The sequence below is a fragment of the Lichenostomus cassidix genome, chromosome 3 (genome assembly GCF_008360975.1).
Source record: "Lichenostomus cassidix isolate B80296 chromosome 3, HeHo_3.0, whole genome shotgun sequence".
In the NCBI taxonomy this organism is placed as follows: Eukaryota; Metazoa; Chordata; class Aves; order Passeriformes; family Meliphagidae; genus Lichenostomus; species Lichenostomus cassidix.
In genome coordinates, this window is record NC_139483.1 from 25,029,532 (window position 1) to 25,051,917 (window position 22,386).

Sequence of the window (22,386 nt, forward strand, 5' to 3'; positions counted from 1 at the left end):
AGTTGGGTAATCTTGCTCTAAAAGCAGTTGTTCTTCCTAGTAAAGGTAGGAAAATACTGTAGTAGGAATGGATACACATTCTAAAGACTTGTGGCAGATAATTCAGTCTTGTTGGAAATAATTTCTCTGTTGTGTCAGGTTTGCTTCAGGAATAACTTTCACCCTGATTTCATGGTTTCTCAGACTTTTGGAATCTAAGGTGAGTTGTGGGGAAGTTGAGTTTATGGTGTTAATAGTGTTCAGTGTTGTAAGGACTCTGCTCTTGAGCTGTAAGAAGCTGGAATCAATGAGTTCATGAGACCCTAATGACAATGTTGGAAGTTCATCTGATCTTAAATATAGAGATACTGATTTTTTTTTCCAGCCTTTTTCAGGTGGCTTCTGGAATATGTTTAGTTTGAAAATATGGGATATTTTCAAGCTAATATTGTTCAAAGAACTTACATGCAAGGTTCTGTCAGAAAATTACCAAATGTGATCTGCTTTTATCAATTTGAAAGAGCTGCAAAGTGTAAGTGAAAGAATTATACAGAAATTCATAGAATTTTATAGAAAATTCTGTTTTGTGAGATGAAACACTACTCTTGGGTGTTGGTGTCCAGGACTTAAAAAGATAACCCAAAAATGTTATATTCCTTGCAAGAGTACTACATTTTCTGAAAAAAAACCTCAATTGCCATTTTGAAAAATGTGCTAAAAGAGAAGTTGTGGTGAAAACACACCATTCTATACTGATGTATTTTAGCTGCTTCTATGGGGAGTGAACATGTACATTAGTAAATATCCTACATTTAGAAGTTCGTTGGAAACTTCGAAGTAAATGTATTTTAACTTGGAAGTAAAATGCATATTTAAGTCTGCATTAATGAAAATATATTTCCCCTTGTTTTTGTAAGGAAACTTCTTAACGCCATTCCCATCAATTTAATTCTGTGAATGTTGTTTTTGTTTTGTTTGGCAGGTTACTCAGATGCAAAATTGTGGATGTCTACTTAATCTTGGACAAATAATTTACATTATTTAATTTGTTGTTCTTAGGGGAAATTGGATAATGTGAGGGGTTTTTTTTAGTGCTTTATCTAATGGTCATCTTTATAAACACATCCAAGTTTAATGGTGCAACAAGGATTTTGGCAGGATTAAAAAAAAAGCAGATGTGTTTTCCTAGTGTGATTTAGATTATTATATTTCATCTTTGGGTGCAGAGAAGGTGTGAAATAAAACTAAAATACTTTTTCTAGCTCAAGTATATTTGCATTTACTTTGGAATTAGATAATTTTTGTAAATACTCTGCTAACACAAACAGTGTCAAGGTGTTTGGAAGTGTGATGCTTTACAAGAACTCCTGTCTGTGCATAACTTTTTATGTTATGCTGGCTGTGGAATTTTAAAATGGTGAAATGTATTTTACATTCATTCCTTCATTCCTGTTTGTCCTTACGTTAAAACATATAGCAAGTTCCATGCTGTTGCTTCAGAGATTATAGTTATTGCATTTAGCTTCACACTCAATTTATTAAAAAATCCCAGAGGTCCAAGCATGCAAGTAATTGCAGCAACTTACTTTACATGCTGTTACCATATTTCCAGTGCTCTTTCTGTAAACTAAACTAAAAAAAAAAAAATCAGCAGGTACATCTTTCAGATCTGACTTTTTCTATAATCTTAGTAGCCACTATGCTTCAACTGCATTAAGTAAAAGATTTTGTATTAAGTGAAGGGAAAGGAGAAAAAAAAATATACCAAATGGTTATTGTGTTCTCACTGACAAAGATGTTGTGCACTTCCCTTCCATTTAATCCTTCAGTATTCAAACATTTGAAAGATCTGTCTTTGAAATGCAAACAGGACATCCAACCAGAATAAAACCGTTTTGCACTGTCCCCCTGTACTTGGTACAACAGACTCCCGGAGAGCATAGCAGAGCTCCCAGCACTCCATATATATATACATATATGTATATATGTATATATATGTATATATATGTGTATGTGTGTATATATATATATATATATATGTGGAGTGAGCAGCAGACGCTTTATTGATCTTTGGGGGGCAAGGAGTGGGTATGTGTGATACTTGATAGCTTCTCTGTTTGAGTGGAGGGGGTGGAGTGGGACATTTAAATGCACTGTATAGGTGCCTGCAGGATGTGGGATTATGTTTTTCTCTGGTTCACTAGCACGAGCAAGGGAGGTTCCAAAACTGTTTTATGCACATATACAGTGTGAGATCTGGCACTGAAGAGCCCACACAGTTCAGTGGATTCATGAAGTTCAGAATGGAAAGACTGGTATTGCTGCAGGTGATGCTTTCTTCACCTTTCAACAAGCCATGTTTTACCCCAATGGCTGAATCCTTGAATGCCAGTCAGTTCCAAAACAAAACTTGTTTTAGGCAGGGATTCAGCGGGTAGTATTTAGATTTTTAGCAGTTCTTCTAACTTATGGGAAGTAAGGATTGTCTTGAGTTTCAGTCGTTACACGTTCAGGTGAATATGAAATTTAAAATGAAGTTCTTTTGCCTGTGACCACACTGAATGGTGTGTGTCTTTGGAAAATAGTTCTTGTAGATGTGGAGTGTTTTCTTGATGCAGAGGTTTAGTTTGTGCTGGTCAAAGAGCCCCTTCCCTGAGTATAGACCCTTGTATGTACCAGCTGTTACTGCACAGCATGATAGGTCCTGAATTGAAGAATAGGATTTCTGTTGGTTTGGGGCTTTTTTACACAATGTGTGCCTTCAGTTCTTTGGTTTGGCTTCTGGTGCACACATTGATTCTTACACACATTACTGCTGCAGGACTGTTACAGGCTGATGTGGGATCCATGAACTGTTGGTCAGAAGCAGCCATTGTAAAAGCCTTGAGATGCAATTCTGTACTAGGGAGTGAAGTTTTCTGTACAGACTGGTGATTTTTTTATGTGAACTGAGCACTTTCAGCAGGAAATTATTTCACAGGAGCACAAGCTGAGTAGTTTTGATAATGGAATGCCTGCCACTAATTTGATCTGTGTGAAAAAGTAAATTATTTGCAGGAAGGCTTATCTTGATGCACTGGGAGAGACAGGGAAATGGAGTAAATTCATATGGAGGACCACACATTACTGGGATACTGTGTGTGTGATTCCTGCAGGTGGGGAAGCTGAGACACTGTGAAAAGCCATACAGCTTGTGTAGTATGGAAATACATGTGCTCATGTAGCAACAGCTGTTGCCTGACAGCCCTTCCTGTAAATCCTTCATCCTTCATGAGAGGAAGTGCTTTGTGCTCAACAGACCAAAACTTGCTGCTCAGATTCCTATTCAGTGAATGTAAGTTGTTGTCAGAGATAGGCCCTGGCAAGGATAGATGTATAGTGGGGTGCTGTCTTTTTGGTAACCCAAAGGATGGATGTGGTGCTGATGGAGTGCGATGCCATTTTATTTTTTGAGCTTCCCCTTGGCTTCCTGTTGGGCTCCTGGTTGTGCCATCTGTATTGTGAATCTCCCATTTCAGGGATGTTTCAGTAACACAAGGTCACTCTTGAGTTTATAGCCCTCCAAACTTCAACAGTCTGTCACGATTTAATACTATGCTGAACATCCCCAGCTCGTACAAGGGTAACATCAAGGTCTGGGTCTCTTGCTGGGAAAGGTTTTGAGGAGCAGGCTGGAAAAGAAAATCTTTGGATGCTGTCATCCTCTTGGAGATAAACGTGACAAATGAATGACCTAAAGGGAAGAGTGTAAATTGAAAAGAGCACAGTTAATGTCGGTGAGCTTCCTCCTAGAGAGGCAGCAAACCTGGAGTGTGTTTTTCTGTGGATTTTGTATAGTGTTTGACCCTCTGTGGGGGAAGCAGGAGATGGAGTCAGCACTGTATGCTTTTGTTCTTCCAGCTATGATAGCAGCAAGAACTGGTGGATAATTGTTTTCATTAAAAATAGCAGGAGAAGCCAGCCTTGCTGATCAGCCATGGGGGGCAGGGGCCAGGTGCCTCCTTCCCCTGAAACCTACTCCTGGAATGTCACATGAGCCAAACAGTAGCTAATTACAGCGTTTATAATGACATTAACCTTTAATCATGTAGTCCATTAGTGGACTAAGAGCATTAAAAAAGTAACAAAACCCCCACCAAACCCTGTCACGGTGTCCTGTGCAATTACATTTTGCCACCCCCAGGACTTCAGGCTGATGGCAGAAACTTCAGACATGCTCATGGTAAAAGATACTGTGTCAGAAACTTGTTCCCCTAGACCATCTCTCTCTTGACAGCTGCCCTCCAGGTCAAGGGAGGATTTTCTTAGTGCTGAGTGAAAGGTAGCTTTAAAGGTCAGCTTATCCATCAGTCTTGTGGGAGCTGCTGAGGTAAAGCCAACAACTGTCGTGTCTGCCTTTTTACATACCTGTGAAGCTGGCCCTGATTCTGTAAATAATGAGGTTATATTTAAAGTGCATTATGTCAGACCAGTTCCAGTGGCAACAAACCTTTTAATGAAAAAGCATAAAGCAAGAGAACTTTTTAACAATAAACCTCTTCCTACACTTAGCACATTAGGGTGCATAATCACCCCTCTGCATGGTTTTCGGCATAATATGTGTGGTATTGAGGAGCTGGCAAGCTACTTGGCATTTGTAGAGCATCAAACAGTAGATGACTAAGTCAGTCAGTGCATCTAAATAATTATATATAAGAAATACTTGTGAAAATTAACCCCTCCATCTTATAGAAATAACCATGGCAATCTGTGTGGAGATAGCAGCTATTACTGCCCACATACAGATTGGTTTTGTTTCCCTACCTAACCCTGAGGTAAACAGAGTAACTGGCACAGAATATGAAGTGTTTTCTTTACTACTTAATGCCTTTCAGTGGATTCTGCTAACGCAGTTGCACTGGCTAGCTACTCCTGCTAAACTCAAAAATAGCTCAGGAGGGAACCATTTCAGAATTGCTTGAGAGCAAGCCAGAAGCATAATGCCTGCATACATAAAATATATTTTAAAAGGAAAAAGTTAAAGCTCAGTGGGAATTGTTGGTGATCTGCCTCTCTAAGATGAAGTTTACGTTTTTCCTTTATCAAATAATTTTAAGGCAGGCAACTCCTCAGGATGAGGAGAGGGGGAAAAAAATAGGTCTGTAATAACAACCAAATACCTGTGTGGTTCTATTTTTAGTCTGTGAGGAAAATCATACAGGAGACAATACCAGATCCTTGGGCTTGTTCTCCTGTGTCTGTGGTAGTTGATCATCCAGACCTGTTTTAAGCTCCTTGGCTGTATATTTCCTCCAGGCTTTCTAGAAGGATTTTTAGGATTCAAGGCCCAGGTGTCTGCCCTAAGTGTACCTGTGTTCCACGGGTACCTGCTTGTGCTTCAGCTCTTCTCACGGAGCAACGTGGAGTTGATCTAAAACGCGACTGCAGTGTGGCTGCGAGCCACTCAGTCCGGCTCTACAAACCCTGTGTTCACCAGCACTGCCACTTGGGCATTTCCAGCATGGCTTATGTTCTGTTTTAACCTCACACTGATTGTGGTGCTGGATCTTTGCGTGCCCTGCAGCCAGCAGAGATGGCGCACATGGATTCATCTGGATTCATCTATCCATGGCCTTTGCCTCCTGCATGCTGCATTTATCTGCCAGAGCAGTATAATCCTTCTCTTCTCAGCCAGACGCTTGGCAATTAAGACAAGATCTGTCCTACTTAAGGTATAAATAAGCCTTTAATGTTACTTGGGGATTACATTAGGACACGAGGGGCTCTTTTGAAGGCACGGCTTTTACACAGCAGGATTCGCAGAGGCTGCTCCCACAAGATGTTCAAATAAGGGGAAGGGAATGGTTTCCTACCACCCATATACAGAGAGCAGCAGCAGCTTCTGCTCACTGAAGTAATTAATTGGCCTTTGTCAGTTACACAAGTCAAGTTGAACAAGTGACTTGCGTGCCAAGGGTAAGCTACCTGTGTCCTTAGATCAAGCAAACTTGTCCATACAGGCAATTTTCATCAGAAAATTTACTGGTTTAAAGAATAAAGAGGCAGGAGGGAGCTGAAATACTCACATGGAACTAGAGTTTTCCATCTTCAATTCCAGCAGTATTGGTGGGTGTAATACTCTGCACCTGACTGTCATGAGTCTCCTTGGCCTGTCTGACCCATGCATCTGTGGCAGATGGCTGTGTTTCAGCCATCATTTGCTCTTGCCTCTAACTTGCTTTGCTGGGCTTGGGTGATTGAGGGAACTTTTGGGTATGAAGGAAGGTATGGGCACTTTTGAACCTCTGAGTTTGGGGGAAAAAAAGCAGTCTGGGGAGTACTGGGTCTTGGGGTGTGTTTGATGCAGTCTAAAAAAATTTTGTATTTACACATTTCCTTCTTTAACTGAAAGTTTAATCATTGAAATGAAACAACTGAAATGGGGTGGAAGTCACTGGCATTGTGCTGAATACAGGGGTACGCCCTGAGTGCACAGTGGCTGCCTGGAAACTTTTACAGCTTACTGATATGATGATGTTAAGACTGTGGAGTCATTAAATGGGAGTGAAGCTGATTCAGATAATTTCCTACTTCTGAATTTCCTGGTGATACTGAACTAGAGGCCGTTATCTCGGATGCTTCTGCAACTACCTGACACTGCACAGGCTGAGGCTACTGTCAGGTGCTGCTGTTAGGAAGAGGAAGTAAAGGATTACATCTGGGAGCGTCAAATACCTCTTCTTAGATCAGCTACTGAAGAAAGAACACATTTTTGAGTAATCTGAATATTGCATGCTGGACTTTTTACAGTCTCTAGTTGATAAACTTCATTCATAGTTTGAGCCAAACATAATAAATACTTTTTTTGAGTCACAACCCAACCTTGTTTCCACTGCAGCTGTCAGTGAGAGTTTCCCCAGGACCCTGACCCTATGGTCACAGGTAGGAATTTACAAGTGATAAGGCGGCTCCTTGTCAAATCTGTATTGCTTTGTGTGTCCTTTGGTATGCTGCGCAGGGGCACTGGCAGGAGAGGATGTCATGATGGATGAGGGCTCACTGGCTTCAGGGCACTTAGGGCAAAGGGCACACAGATGTTTACAGATGTGCTCGTTTGTACAGACTTTGGGCAATGCTTTTTCCTGCCTAGAATAGTATAAAGGGGGGAGGGAAGGGAAAGGTTCCTTTAAACATTTTTTTCTTTTTTTTTTTTTTTCTTTTAATGGGGATGTGGATTTGAGTAATGGGCAGTGTGTTTTTCTCCCGAGTTTTGCTAGTGCCTGAGCAGAGCTATCCTGTCCTGCCCCAGGGCTGGCTCTGGGAGCAGCAATCCGCCCCACGTACCCTGCTGTGAGTCGCGGGATCAGTATGTACTTTAGCAGTTGTTAGTGCTTAGGAGTTGAGGGTGGGCTGTGGGGGGATTAGTTAAACTGTGAAAAAGAAGCACAGCCAGTGCTTGAATCTTTTCCTCTTTGTTCGTTTGTTTGTTGCGTTTGGGCCAGTGGTTGCCAACACTTCATTCTTTCGCTGTCCGTGTTTAAATTACCCAAATTCCGACAGCTTCAGGCAGGGGAGACTATGACCAGTCTGGAAAGCTGCATATTTACTTGATCTAATAGTGGTTAAACCTGAATTTTCTCCTGCTGTCAAAGGGAAGAGAAGCATACTGGAGAGAACAAGAGTAAACATAACTGTGCTCAGCTGGTACCAATGATAGGCTTTACTTGCCAAGGAGGACTGCCCTTGTAGCATTTTGTTATCTTGCTGAAGATGTTGAATATGCAGAAAATCGGGAGCACTTTGCCCTTTTTGTCCCTTTTTGAACTTTGCCCAGTTGGTCAGGCTTGATGATAAACCCAGATAGCTAATTGCACTGCTTCTCATTCCACTGCACAAAGGTGCTGTGGCCAGAGTCTCCTGGACAAGACCTGTCAAGTGAAACAGTCGAGGTGGAAGCTAGAGGCTTACTATGGAGCTGAGTGAGAAGAGAGGTGTGGAGAACAATGGATTTGTTCAAAATGAGGCTTTTGAGGACAAGGAGACAGATACCAGTAGCCAAGAAGAAGTGCCAAAACCATGCAGTGTTGATGTGGACCCGGTGGCTGCGGACGAGACAGTGTTGAAGCCTTATGCTGGGATGCCAAAGGAAGTCTTGCTGAAGTTCTCCAGCCAAGCTCGGTACAGAGTCACCAGGGAGATTCTCTTCTGGCTCATAATTGCTGCTTCTGTTGCACTTATTTGCGCTACGATTGCCATCATTGCTCTCTCCCCAAAGTGCCTGGACTGGTGGCAGGCCAGTCCTATTTATCAGATCTATCCTCGTTCCTTCAAGGACAGCAACATGGATGGGAATGGGGATCTCAAAGGTGGGTCAGTTTTCATTGTTGCTGTGTGCAGATGTGTATGTGTGTGTATAAAAACAAAATAAACAGTGAAAAAGTACAGTCCAATAGACAAATCCACCCTAATGGAGAGAGGAAAGAAAAGTTGTCTGACATCATGAATGGCAACCCACACTGGCATGAATGAATCCAGGAGTTGCCTGCTCAGGTTAAGTCTAAGCCTGGAGTTGGGAGGTTGAGAGATGATGCTGAGAGTGAGCAGCAGCACAGCTGCCATCAGTCAGATATCTCCACAAAACTGAGGCCAGTCAGGAGGACGAGTGGTGCTGAGCACTTGGGTATGGTTATTTGGTTGTTTTGCCTGAGGAAAACTAAAACTGACAAAGAGGGGAGCAAGATGTGTTAGTTCTTGTTTTCTTCATGGTCTAGGTGTTACCAGCTCATAAGAATGCATGGGGATGGGGAATGTGATAGCAGGGAGCCAATGCCACCTATCAATCAGTAGCTGGGTTGAGACTGCCCTGCAGAAAGGGAAGGCTCAACACCAAAATGGACAATACATTTCTACACAAGAAGTGACAGCCACACTATACTCCACTGGCAAGTGAAGGGCAGAAACTGTTTTTGTAGTTGCACACCAGTAGTAACACGTCAGGAAGATAAAGGGACCTGTGTACGATCTTTGAGAGCCCGTGGTGAACTCAGTTAAACAACAATCTGTTTTTTTCTGAACAGATGATGTCCTTTTCTTTTTAAATAGGTATCCAAGAGAAACTGGACCATATTACATATTTGAATATAAAAACCGTCTGGATCACCTCTTTCTTTAAGTCCCCTTTAAAAGACCTGGGATATGGGGCTGAAGACTTCTATGACATTGATCCCATTTTTGGATCAATGAAAGATTTTGAGAATCTGATTGCAGCCATACATGACAAAGGTAAGCTGCAACTCTGAGCAAAGTAAGTCCGTTAAAAAGAGGTACCTTACAGTGCAAGGTTGTAAAGTGAGGTGTCAATTTGTGCACCTGGCAATCCGCTCTGTGGTGGCATTGAGCAGGAGCAGATGGAGGTGCCAGCAAAGGGTACAAGGCAGCTCCACAGCAATGTGAGCTCTGGGGTTGGAGTTTCCTGTGCTTTGGCTCTGGGCAATGCTGGGAGCAGGACGGAAGGCACAGGAAGCTACAGCAGCAGTGCTGTGCTGCAGCATTCCTATGAAAGGAGGATGTTTCACTAGGTGCTGGGCTGGCACCTATCCATGCTCCCTCAGGCACTGAAGGTCTGGAATCAAGCTGAGGTGCAGTTCTGTTTGACTGATCATGAGGGAACATAGGCTTCCTTCCTGCCATTGCATCCTTGCTTTGGTGCGTTTATGTCTCAGACCAAATGTTTGCTCAGGTGTTTGTTCTTACAGCTGTTGAGCTGAATGGAAAATGGTTAGCCAGTCTGAAAATATTCAAAATTTCAATAAAATGTCTGCCCTTTAGGGAGGGTGATGAAGAATGTGTGTTCACTGATGCTAGACTGATGAAGTGCGTTTCCCACCTGAGAGGTGCGAGACAGCTGTTGAAGTCAGAGTGAGTTGATGTGGTTGATAACAGCAGAAATCTGTTCTGATTTTTTTCTTCACCCTTCTTTCCCTTTCCAAGCTGTGTTCCAGCTACTTTCAAACTTTAGTTAGTCTGTTTTGGCAGTCTGGTACTTTTTGTGGGTTTTTTTTTCGCCCCTCTCCTTCACCAGACCTCTGACATGGAAGAAGCCCAAACACCTCTGATACTGCCTTTAGAAAAAATACAAAATTTGTCTTCAAAGGCTAAATGTAATGTTGTAGGTTGGTGGGTTTTTTTAATGGTTTTTTTTGTGGTTTTGTTTTGATTTTTAAGGGCTAAAGGTGATAATGGATTTAATACCAAACCACACAAGTGACAAGCACCGGTGGTTTCAGCTGAGCCGCAATCGGACTGGGAAGTACACAGACTACTACATCTGGCAGGACTGCGTGCAGGCTGCTGGCTCAGTCATTCCTCCCAACAACTGGGTAAACATGGCAAGGGACATGTGCAAATCCCAAGCTGGATGCCACAGAGCAAAAGCAGCTGTGACATGATTGTCCCAGTGTACACGGGGTTATAAATGACTGGTGAGAGGTACAAACTGATGTTACTACATGAGCTAGTGTAGATTAAGATATAAAACGGGGGGGGGGGGGGTGGGGGGTGGTGCAGGGCAAAGTTCCTCTTCAAATGGAATTTTAAATGTTGTTTTTGTTTCTTCACTTCACTGTTAAATCTTCATTCATGAAACAACCACAAAAAAAGAATAGTTGTACACAACTTGTTCACACTTGCCCCCTTCTGTATATGGGGGTTCTGCTCTAGAAACTGCATGTCAGCTCCACTGAAATCATAGTTGGTGGGGAAGGAAACAAAATAATGTGATCTTGGCTTTTTTACTTTTTTCCTTTTTTTTCCTGGAAAGTAATCAGGTCAGAAAGTGTGTTGCCTATTTCAAATAGATTTATTTTAAATTTGAACTGATGGGTTCATGATTATGGACTTGCATATTCTAAAAACTCAAGGTGTTTGTACTAGTTAGTACAAACTTTGTACTAGTTAGTATAATTTATCTTTAAACTTAGTTTTAAGAGCTATCTTAGCTTTTGGAATCTTTTATTAGATGAGAGGTAGTGATAAAATTTAACATTTTTAACATGCAGGCTGTTGTTGGCACTTCAGAGGGATAATACTGGATTGCAGAAAGCTCTAAGTTAACTAAAGCTATTTTTAATAAGTTTTAAGAGAAGCAATTCCAAAGTAAACGTTCCCACCCATGTTTACCCCTCTATTCCAGATAAAATTCCCTACTAGAGTTAACTTAATAAAAAACTCTCAAAATCCACAACATTTAACAAGTAATACATGTGGCAAAACACAACTAAAGGGAGAGCAACTAGTGGGAAAAGAAATAAACCATTGGCACCAAAATCTACTCAAAATATAGTCCATTGATTGGACATTTTGTGCTTTATTTTATGCTTGCAATGCCCCACATTTTAAAGTATGCATAGGAGGAAATGTTTGTTAAATTAGTAGTTCTGATTATCTCTGTCCCCTGTTTGCAGGTGAGTGTCTTTGGGAATTCCAGCTGGCAGTTTGATGAGGTGAGGAAGCAATGTTATTTCCATCAGTTTGGGAAGGAGCAGCCAGACTTAAATTTTCGCAACCCTGATGTCCAACAAGAAATCTGTGTAAGTATGTGAGCCACTGCTGCTGAGCCCACAGCCTCTTGCCTGGAGGGCTGTGCAGAGCTGACTTAGTCAAGTTGAGAGAGGTTTTTATCTGTGTAGGTAGAACGAGCTGTTAATTAGCCAGTCAGACGTGGGGATGGCACCTTGTTTTAGGAGAGAGATGTTTGCCTTTTCAGGAAGGCAGAGGCAATGCTGGTTTGAATTAGGAGGAATGCCTGGGCTTGTGGGTAAGGGGGAGATAGTGAGTTTCGATCTGTCTCCATGTCTGATGACTTTCCAGAGGAAAGATGAGAGCATTTTCACAGTGAGAGTGGTGGTGCTCGTGGTGCTCTCATGGAATCTCATTCCTGTCTGTACTGTGTCTCCCAGCAGATAATGTAGAATTCATTAAAATATGGGGATGTGGGCCTGAATATGGCGAGCCTGACAACTGGGGCTTCTTTTTCCCCCTTTCTGTAAGTTATCCCACATCGGGTAGTACAGCTACTTCAAGTTGTATTGAATCCTTAAGGGTGTTTGCTCCTTTGTACTGTTGAATTGTGGTGCATTTCTTGGGTGCTGGTCTGCTGCCCAGTCCCCCTGGGCTGGTCTCACTGGCTCTCCCCTCACCACGTGGGCACTGCATGGAGCTTGAAGAAAAAAAACACTTCTGGTCATATTTTTTAACTCTAGCATGAAATGAGACTGCTTTTGAGTTTAGTCCTTGGAGAATTCTGCCAGGAGCCTCTCTGTGTCTTGGTACTTCCCTTAATGCCACATCTTGCCATTTGCATAGTTTTTTTCTCTTAGCATTGCACATGCTTTTTAATGATTGTGGCTAATTACTATTTTTAAATGGTATCTGGATTATTGAAACTCCAGTAGCAAAGAGATGCTGCATTTCCTGTGGGGAGGAAAAAAAAGAATACATGAAAGCTGGGAAGTTTGGCCTGGTAACACCAGCCTTTGGTAAATGTGTATGAACATCATGTTAAAAAATAATCTTTGTCGGGTATTTTAATTCAAAATCCTGTTCCAGAAGGTTAGGAGGACAGAGCAGGAAGCAAATGGAGTTTTGCAGAGAAGCTCAAGTCTTTGGTTTAGCCATGCAAGGGCATCCAAGAACAGCCAAACTCAGCAACCAGCATGTTATGGCTTTCATGTGTACAGAGATGTAGATTGGTACCAGTGAGAACTGGGTCAGTGCTTGGTTTGCAGTGCTGATACCCAGCTTTGCTTTTGTGCTGAGCACAGGTATAAGGAGGAACATTTTTGGGTAGATTCAGTAGTGGACAGACATTTATGGAGAGCTGCTGCTTTCAGAATGGTGCTATGAGAAAGTGCAGCTCAGTGAGGCAGAGTCTTTATTTGCCAAACAAAAATCTGTAAGGCTTGAATGTGGACTAGTTCTACTCCAACCTGTTCAGACAAGTGTACTTCATACATTTTAAAAAAGGTAATCCAATAGACATTTTAAAATATATACATGTTTTCCTCAGATGAAGACAAGTATCACATCTAAAAGGACATTTCCAGAAACCACTCAAAAGGGACTGAACTTAGGAATTCTTTTGTTCAAACTAGGGCAATTAAAACTGTAGTAATATGACAGTTACTGAAGTAGGGTATCATTTTACTAATAGTGACTGACGTTGAAATTTGATAGTGAAATTTCAAATCAATCGCATTTGTAATTGTTTGATAATAATTTGTCTTGTTCCTGTAAGTCAATAAGCCTAAAAATAAAATTTAAAAAGTTACATCAGTCAAATAAGAGAGCGTTTTAAGAGCTCTCTTGTGTAAAAGAAAATTGGTGGCACAAGGTTTGTGCAGAACAACAGATTCCTGCATATTTGAATCAATGTGTTCTAATTGTGTGCAGCCATGACAAGTGTTCACCACCAACAGCACTTAGCATGAGCCCAGTTGTTTTGATGGCTGAGATTAGAAACTGCTTTTAGCAAGTCGTGCCCTGGCTTTGGTCTCCTGTATTATGGGAGAAGTTACAGACCAGTCCTCTTCTTTTTTTGTACTGAAGGAAATAATAAGACATACTTTAGCTATTAATTTGACCTTAGATCAATCAACAAGATTTACTTCAGCTTCTAGAAGAATTTGCAGTACAAATTTAAAAAATTGATTGTTAGGTATTGAAACCTCCTTAAAAGTTTTGTTTTCTTTCCAAGAGTATGCTGTTTTAAATGGGATGGGCTCATTCTGACTTTTCAATTTTTACCTTTGTCTAGGATATTATAAAATTTTGGCTCGGCAAAGGAGTTGATGGATTTAGTTTTGGCACTGTTAGATTTCTCTTAGAAGCAAAACATCTGCGAGATGAGCCTGCAGTGAACAAGTCTCAGAATGGAGTAATGTATATGTTTTGTATTTGCCTTTTTCCTGAGTTTCCTACGGAGACGAGTGTCTGGTTTGACTCTTTTGGGTCTTAGTTGTGGCTGTAGGAAAACCAGGTGAGCCGCGTCCCTCGGAAGGCAGGTGGGTCCTGGGCACTCTGCAGAAGGAGCAGTCACCAGAAAGAAGCCCCAATAAGAACTGGAGCAAAACTCACAAACACTGGTGTTGGCAGCTTGTCACAGCCAGAGGTGACCAGGCACATCCAAAAGCACAAACGCTGTTATTTGTTTTGCTGTGACAGTGAACTTGCTGATGTTCCCAGATAGTGCCAGCACTAAGCCACTGTTCTCCTGCGGAGTTGAGGATCCCATAGAACTGGTCAGCTCCACATGGGATGTTGGTGTTGTGTTACCTTTTACTGTCCATCATTCCAGGCTGCTGTGAGGCCACAGCACCTGCTGTGCTCACTGCTCCACATGGCGTCTCTTGATTAGTGCTGTGGGTGGGCTTTCCCTGCTGAAGGATGGGATCCAGAATTATCACTCCTCTGCTACTCTAAAGTTCCTCTAGAGCAGTTTCAGCTCTGTGCTGTTAGTATGCTAAACTCATTTTGGTTAAAGTTTATGTGGACTGGTGCACTGTCTCAGGAAAGTATTGGGAGAATTTGAAGAATTCTGAAATCTGAAATGTTGGTGGACTAATGTGAAATCCTGTACCCTGCTTTAAGGAGAGCCTCACAGCCTATTCCCAGCTCTACCATGACTACACCACCAGGCAGGTTGGTTTGCACGACATCATCCGCAGCTTCCGTCACACCATGAATGAGTTCAGCAGAGAACCTGGCAGATACAGGTAAGCAGCACAGCTGGCCAGCTTTTCTCTAACAGTCATCACCCTCTTGCTAGCAGTGAAATGTGTTTTTAAATAGCATAATATGCCACAGACATGCAAATCCTCCAAGGCAGATGGCAGTGCATAGGCTGTGTTGTCTCTTCCCCATTGTGTGCAGAAAGGAAAGGAATTGGCCTTGTTAGTTCTGCTCCATCTGTGGAGTGTACAAAGCTAAGCAGAATAGGCAACCATCTAATCACAGAGACACTAATTTATCTACCCTGTGCCTGACTTATTGTATAGGTTTAATAGTGCAGTCCAAGTGGGACACACAGAGAGTGTTGAATTTTGTCCATGTTGAAACAACAGAATGGTTGAATTTGGAAGGGACCTCTGGAAGTTCTCTGGTCCAAACTCCTTCTCTTTAGGGTCACCTGGAGCTGGTTGCCCAGGAATTTGTCCAGACTGCTTTTGAATATTTCCAAGAATGGAGATTCTAAAACCTGCCTGGAAACCCAGTGCCAGGGCTCAGCCACCCTCACAGTGGAAAAATCTTCAGATGTTAGTAGGGAAACACATTTCCTGTGTTTCAGTCTGTGCCCATTGCCTCTGATCCTGGCATGGGGCACCACTGAGAAGAGCCTGGCTCTGCTACCTTTACACCCTCCCGTCATTGTATTGTAATACACCAGTGGGATCCCCCTGAGGCTTCTCTTCCCCAGGCTAAACAGCCCCAGCTCTCAGCATTTCCTCCCAGCCCCTTCCTCAGCATTTCGTGGCAGAGTAAAGGGAAAGGATTACCTCCCTCACTTCTGGCAGCACTCCTAATGCAGCCCAGGATGGCATGAGCCACTGCAAGGGCACACTGATGGCTTGTGGTCAACTTGGGGGATCCCCAGGTCTTCTTCTGTGAAGGAAAGCATGGAAATTGCTGGAATGGGGTGTGTGGATGTGGATTCAGAAAGAGAAGATTTCAGTCAGATAATTTAGCCTTGTGTTGACTTTTGTAGCTTTTTCTCCAGCAATTTCCAAGAAGTATTTCTCCTTGATTCCTTGTCTGCTTTACAAAATATTGTTTCTCTGTATTAATCTTTTTTTGATGGGAAGGGGGAAGGTGAACATAATTCTAAATGCTCTGTGTCCAAAAATTTCTAGCTTTATTCTATTCTTTGTAACCAAAAATGAGCCAAAAAAGCTGTTTGTGCACTATTTTGTAGATTTATGGGATCTGATGATGATGAAAATGAAGATATTGAAGCGACAATGATGTATTATGGAACGCCTTTTATCCAAGAAGCAGATTTTCCTTTCAATTTCAACCTAATTAACATGAAATATCTATCAGGCAACAGTATTTTTGAAGCTGTCGACTTGTGGATGAAAAACATGCCTGCAGGAAAATGGCCAAACTGGGCAGTAAGAATTCTAGACTAACCCTCATAGGAAGGGCTTGTTCCTGTGGGTGACACACAAACACACAGAGATTTCAGTGGGATCAGCAGCAGCCTGGGCCTGTGGCTGAGCTACAGTCCCTGTCCTTGGGAAATCTCTCAGCTGCTCTAGTTGGAGTCCTTGGCACTGTCCGGGTCTCCTGCCCTTCAACGACAGTTCCACTCCCCATGCAAGGATGACAGAAGGGAATTTATGAGCATGCCTCTCCCTCAGTGCCTGCAATGGCTAAAACACCAATGAGGATGGAACTGGGTTAATTATCTTTGACCATAAACTGACTCACTGCAGTGGATTCTGGAACCCGCCCGGGGCCAGGGCAGAGCAGGCAGCTGAGGGCAGTCAACTTAAAACATTGCTCCTCTTTCCTAGGAAGCATGCTTGGAATGTGCAAGGGATCTTTTCAAAGGAAGCAGAGCAGTCCTCACACAGCAGAGAAAATAGCAGGGAACTGTAATCAAGGGGAGTTGGTATTTGTCATCTCTTCCTCACTTCTGCCTCATGTGCTGCTGGCAGGACTTCTGTGTATTAAATTTTTTGGGACAGAAGTTTGTAATGGCACCAAGCTAAAGATAATGGACCTCACGGTTCTGGAGGGGAAAGAAACCCCAAACATCTACTACCTGGTTAAATTAGTTAATCAAATTCCCATGTGCATGAAATTTTATTATGTGTGTTTAACAGAATGATGTTTTCTTCAGGTTGGAAGTCCCAATGCTGCTCGGATTTCAACTCGGATTGGGAAGGAGTATGTCAATGTCATGAACATGCTGCTTTTAACCCTCCCTGGTACTCCTGTAACTTACTATGGTGAAGAAATAGGCATGGAGAACATTGCATCAGAAAGTGTAAGTGGAAGAGCATGTAAACTCTGGTCTTGTTTAGTTCCAAGTAACATCTCGGCCTCTCCTGACCATATTTGAGCACCATGTGAATATGGTCCTTTGGCAGATGCTGCTTTCCCTATGGAAAGCCTCTGATAGGGAATGAGGCAGCCTCTGCCAGTGTTAGAAATGGCGTTGGCTAGCTTTGTATCAAAGGGAAAGAGGTACTTGAAGCACGGGATCATCTCCAGGTTTGTCTGATTCAGATGTGAGGAAATGATTCTCTGATTTAAAAGGAAATCTCATTTCATCGGAGAAACCCCTAGGTCAAAGAATCTCCTGCATTTTCTTGCTGCTGCTGATTACTGCTGACAGAGTGATTCTCTTCAGAAAAGTGGCTCGCCCTGAGCTCCTCAGGGTTCACTCTCTTTTAGTGGCTACCCTGTGGCTCGGGGCTTTGGAACAATGCAAACACACCCTTCACTCAGTCTGGAGAGGAAGGTTCCCTGATTAATGGGTGTCTTAGAAAGATGGAGACTATTTGCTCAGGATATCATCTTTAGCCCCAGCATTTCAAACACTTCAGGAGACACTGAAAGAGGTAAAGATGAGAGGCAGTGTTACCAGTGTTGAAAACTTAGGGTTTTTTTATCTCTGCTTTTCAGAATATGCTAAAAAGGAGAAACCCATTATTTATAATGTCACAAAGCAAAGTGACAATTTCTTTTGTTAGGCTGCTGTTCTGACAGATTGTATTGAAAAGTGTCCTTTTTTATGAAAAACAGTTTTCATGGAAAACAAACACTTGAATATGTGCAAAATATTTTATGCCCTCTTATATCATTAAATTTAAGTGTCAGATCTTTTGGCAGCTCTTCAATAACAATGAGGAAGCTTTTTCAGAATTTTTCTGAATTCTTTAAAATGAGAACTTCAGACTTTTTTACATCGACACTTTTTAATCAGCTAAAAGCTGGTTTTCAATAGTGTTGCTCTTGGAAATAATAATTTTACCTTTCTAACACAAACAGTCCTGTCAAAATTGTACCCCTTGCAAATATAAGCTTGAAGAGTGCTGGGGTGAAAAGTGTGGTAGTTATAAAAGAACAGACACTGAACAGCAGTCACTTGTTGTTTACTGTTATTTTAGTGACACCTCTTCTAAGGACCCATTACTTCATATATTCACTCACTGTATGTCTAGATATTTATCAGAATATCCTGCCTGCCATCAGTAAACTTTTATCCAACCATCTGTTGCAAAGGATGACAACTCTGGCAAGAGTAATTTGGGAATTCCACGTTTTACCCAGAGACAATCCACTCTGTATCAGAGACAATCCACTCCCCTCCATTTCAGGAACTGTCTTGGTTCTTATTTTCTTCGTAGATTTGGAGCATAATTACACCCTCATTAAATTTAAACTTAAACCAAAGAAAGCAATGCTGCAATGGTGATAATTTTGGAGATGTGAGAACATGTTATTCAAAGAATAACTTTTTAATGTGCTCATCACCACTTCATTTTCTAGGCGACCCTCCCAGAGAAATCCCCCATGCAGTGGGATGGAAAAGTTAATGCTGGTTTTACTGAAGGCAACAGCAGCTGGTTACCTGTTAACTCTGACTATCAAAGTGTAAATGTGGAAGTAGGTATCTGCATGTGTGACAGACAGGTCTCAAAATATTTTAATGTGTCTGTTTTGCTCTGGTTTCCTTTTAGCAGTGGCACTGGCAGTAAGAACAAACTCAAGGGAAAAAGAAAGCACTGAATCCTCATAAGTTTTATTAGAAAAGGAAATCCTTGCACGACAAGGAGCCTACTTCATCTATATTCATTTAAGCAGAGCAACTACAATTATGATGTTGATGTGGTAATTTGGCTCTTTAACATCCTTTTAATCCTCTTGATACTAAATTGAAAACTGGTCTCTTCCATTTCTATAGCTATAGAAAGCACTGGCTTTGTAACAAGAACTTAATATAGTTCAACTCTAACATAAGCAGAGCAGTGAATCAAACTTTGGAAACCTACGGTGCCGGCCAAAATTGAAGACAGGAAAAGAAAATTAAGATAGCAAAAATATACATTAAATAGACACTGTGACTTTCCTGGACTCAGTGAAAAAGGTTCAGTGTCAAGCTTTGAATGGCTGTGGTTTTCTCCTGAATCCACAGTACTAAAAAGAAGCTGTGGGAGGAAGCAATAGCATTACTGCTGGAGAATTGTTATGCCTAATAACTTCTGTGTCTGCCACTCCACAAATGCCAAGGAAGTGCCTGAGAAAAAGCAGTTTTTCAGTGAAATTGGCAGACAAATTTGAAGAGGGATAATTGTCAGCATGGAATTCTGATAGGCACATTGTCAGCAGACTGAGTAGGTGTGAGGAGGCAGTTGTATTTCCTCCCTGCAGTGCCAAGCACTGACCCTGTTGGTGCTGACTTGTTGCAGATCCAGAGGAGCTGGCCCAACTCAACACTGAGCTTGTACAGAGAGCTGACCTTGCTTCGGAACAATGAGCTTGCCATGAATCGAGGCTGGATGTGCCACATCTGGAATGACAGCAACGTGTTTGTGTATGTCAGGGAGCTGGATGGCTTGGACACAGTCTTCATGATGGTGCTCAACTTTGGCCAGGAGTCAACAGTAGACCTGAAGGCCATAGTTCCTAACCTTCCATCTGAAGCTGTTGTAAGACTCAGTACTCACTCTAGCAATACTGGTAAAGTTGTCATGACCCAGGCAGTTATAACTGAAATGGGAGAAGGCTTGGTCCTTGAATATAAAACAGCAAAGCCTGTTCATACTATGGAAGCTTTTCAAGGGAAGTGTTTTGTGGCAGAAAAAGCTTGTTATTCCAAGGCCCTCAATTTACTCTACAAGAACTGTTAAGTGCAAGAGTAGAATACCTATGCTTTCATGTTAATTTAGGAGATATTAGTTCCAGGGAAATGCTAAAAATACTCAATTTTCTTTGGCTTTTAAAACTTTATTTGTGTTCAAAATAAATGTCCTGAAAAATCAAACAGATACATAATTGTCTTGTATCTGTATTTGGGATTAAAAGGAAAAAGTCTAGTATAAACTACCCCTTTGGGTCTGTGGAGAAGAAAAGTAAACCTGTTCTAAAAAACTGTCCTGTTTAGGCATTTATTTTTGGGAGGAGAGGGAACAGTTGCTTGTGGGGTGCTGACCCTTGAGGTTGCTGGTCTCTAAGTGCTCCTGTGGGATCCCAAGCCTGTGGCAGTTCACTGTAACTTTTTAAAAGTCTGCAGATTTCTAAAACTTATTCAGAAGGGATGGCCCTATATTTGCTAAAACAGGTAAGTGCAAGCAAGACTAATATATACTGTTGTGATGTCTTACCTCTTCTCTTAACTCTAGCAGCTCTGATTATCCTCAAAGGTAGTAAGAAAAGAAACCAAATATAGCTAATATATCCAATTCCACACTCAGAACTGCATTTCCAGTTGATTCCCACCCTCCCTGCTGAGTTAGAATACATTTGCATTATCTTATTTCTTTTTCTCCATAAGGCTGAGGTGAAGGCTGTGTACTTTAGTTCAGAGTAAGCTGCTGAAACAACTCTACTGAATGTCACACTTGTTCTTGTGCTCTGATTTGCATCTGCTGCACCTGCAGTGGTTGGTGTGGCCCCAGGTGTGCAGCACACATCTGTTTTAACAAACAATGCACAGCAGGTTTGTGCCTTGCTCAGAGGGCAGCTAAGCTATGAATCAGGCTGCTTTAGCGGGGCATTCTTACTGTTTTATTCTCTGGAGATACTCTGGCATCTTCTGAGACAGTGACCTTGTCCTCCTGAGGGACTTTGGCACCTCCTTTTTAAGATTACCATGCTAGGTAAGGTAACTGCAAGATTTTTAATGTACTCAGATCAAAGAGTTCTGCTAAAATTCCAGTTCTTGGGAATCCTGTTCTTTGCAGTTGGGTCAATCCCACCACACGATCAGCCTCATTTCTGCCGGCAGCTGCTTCTGCACAGCGTGGCAGGGCAGAAATGCAGCTCTTGGTCTGTGTTTTTATAAGGCAATGCCACACCCAGCTTTGTGTGCTCATGCCCATAAAACAGGGATATGAGAGGAGTGATCTTCTGGAGAAGGTGTTTGCTTTCCATACAAATCCAAATCTGACCCAAAGTTCTTCAGGTGGTCAGGGTGTTGAGGAGCTATTTGCAGGATTTGCTGGGATGTTGGGGATGGCACACTTCCTCAAGTTCTCTGTTCAGAAATGCAAGGTGTCTTGCAACCTTAAATAATGAAAATATTTTATTACAAAGTAAGATTCTTTGCACTATAAACCTTCAGCTGTTCTAATCATCTTCCTTTCCCATAATAATGCTAAGAAATACCTTGCTCTAAGACAGCGTGTAGCTTTTCCTGAAAGAATTCACCTTGGGAATAACTTTCACAACAACTCAATTAGCATTTTCTAGGATTTGTTAAAATTAACAGGAATAAAATTTGTATCCAACTGTGACAGTCTGAGACATCACTAAAAATATGTCAGGTCTTGGCAGACATATGTTGCTTTTAACATGCACACTCATATAAAGTGCAAAATCTTGAAAGCTAATTGTAATAGCTTTGATAGCACAGATCATGCATTTCAAAATGTAAAGATCCAACCCATCATGTATGTTTTACACATGAGGAAGATGGGAGTAAATAGTATGACAGTTTTAAGCACTTAATACTCTACAGAGCAAGACTTTCCTGCTGGAATGATGTTTTGCACAACTTGGAACCTTTCATTCAAAGCTCTTAGCACATTACACTGGGAATTGAACACTATTTTGAGGCTATTTCAATAATCTGGCTCTGTCACTGTCTCTTTTATATCTGTACAAGTATATATATATATAAAACTAAATATATATAATTATATATAAAGATTTCTGGGTTTTTAGGTTTATATACATATAAAAAATCAGCAGTTGCTCTAGCAGTTTATCCTTTAAACACACATTCAATGACTGCCCAACTACTGAGGCTGAAGTACCCCTAGAGGGGACACATCCCTGCAACACATTATGGACCTGTGCAATAAAGGGAACATACCTCATTCAGTGAGTGCTCCCAGGATGAATCACAATGACTGCCATTTGCCTGGACATCTAAGATGATATTAGGAATCCAATTTCCTGGAACAATTAAGCTGGTGATCACTTTACATTGAATGAACAAAGGAAAAATTAGGTGGGGATGTGAGTTAAGGATACTTAATTCTGCCTTCTGTCCTGACAGAATTTCTATTCTTCCTTGAAACAAAAGAGAATCATAAAGGGCATTCTGAATGAATTATCTGTATTTCTAATAACTACATATTTGAAAAATATTCATCTACTTAGTGTGTTTGTTTTCTCTGAGTAATTTTGCAAAGACAT

The 22,386-nt window shown here is 41.6% G+C and overlaps 2 protein-coding genes across 7 annotated transcripts in view; one reads left to right on the forward strand and one right to left on the reverse strand.

The window, feature by feature from the left end:
- Positions 1–20,070, forward strand: SLC3A1 (solute carrier family 3 member 1). 2 transcript variants are annotated; one of them, XM_085054988.1, is made up of 11 exons: positions 1–199; positions 7,857–8,324; positions 9,061–9,240; positions 10,183–10,337; positions 11,421–11,546; positions 13,772–13,891; positions 14,605–14,729; positions 15,926–16,124; positions 16,859–17,005; positions 18,514–18,630; positions 19,434–20,070. In XM_085054988.1, the coding sequence occupies exons 2-11, from the start codon at positions 7,928–7,930 to the stop codon at positions 19,872–19,874; spliced, it is 2,007 nt and encodes a 668-aa protein (XP_084911114.1). In that variant the 5' UTR covers positions 1–199; positions 7,857–7,927; the 3' UTR covers positions 19,875–20,070. The 2 variants fall into 2 exon arrangements, with proteins under 2 accessions (XP_084911114.1, XP_084911113.1); XM_085054987.1 differs by lacking the exon at positions 1–199 and having other exon boundaries at positions 7,426–8,324.
- PREPL (prolyl endopeptidase like) overlaps positions 18,751–22,386 on the reverse strand; it is a 20,123-nt gene continuing 16,487 nt past the window's right edge. For all 5 annotated transcript variants that reach the window (XM_085054981.1, XM_085054984.1, XM_085054982.1 and 2 more), the window contains 2 exons: positions 22,061–22,143; positions 18,751–21,249 (listed from right to left, as the gene is read on the reverse strand). In XM_085054981.1, the coding sequence (XP_084911107.1) occupies positions 21,169–21,249; positions 22,061–22,143 (164 nt within the window). In that variant the 3' untranslated portion in view covers positions 18,751–21,168. The remainder of the gene's footprint in view (positions 21,250–22,060; positions 22,144–22,386) is intronic.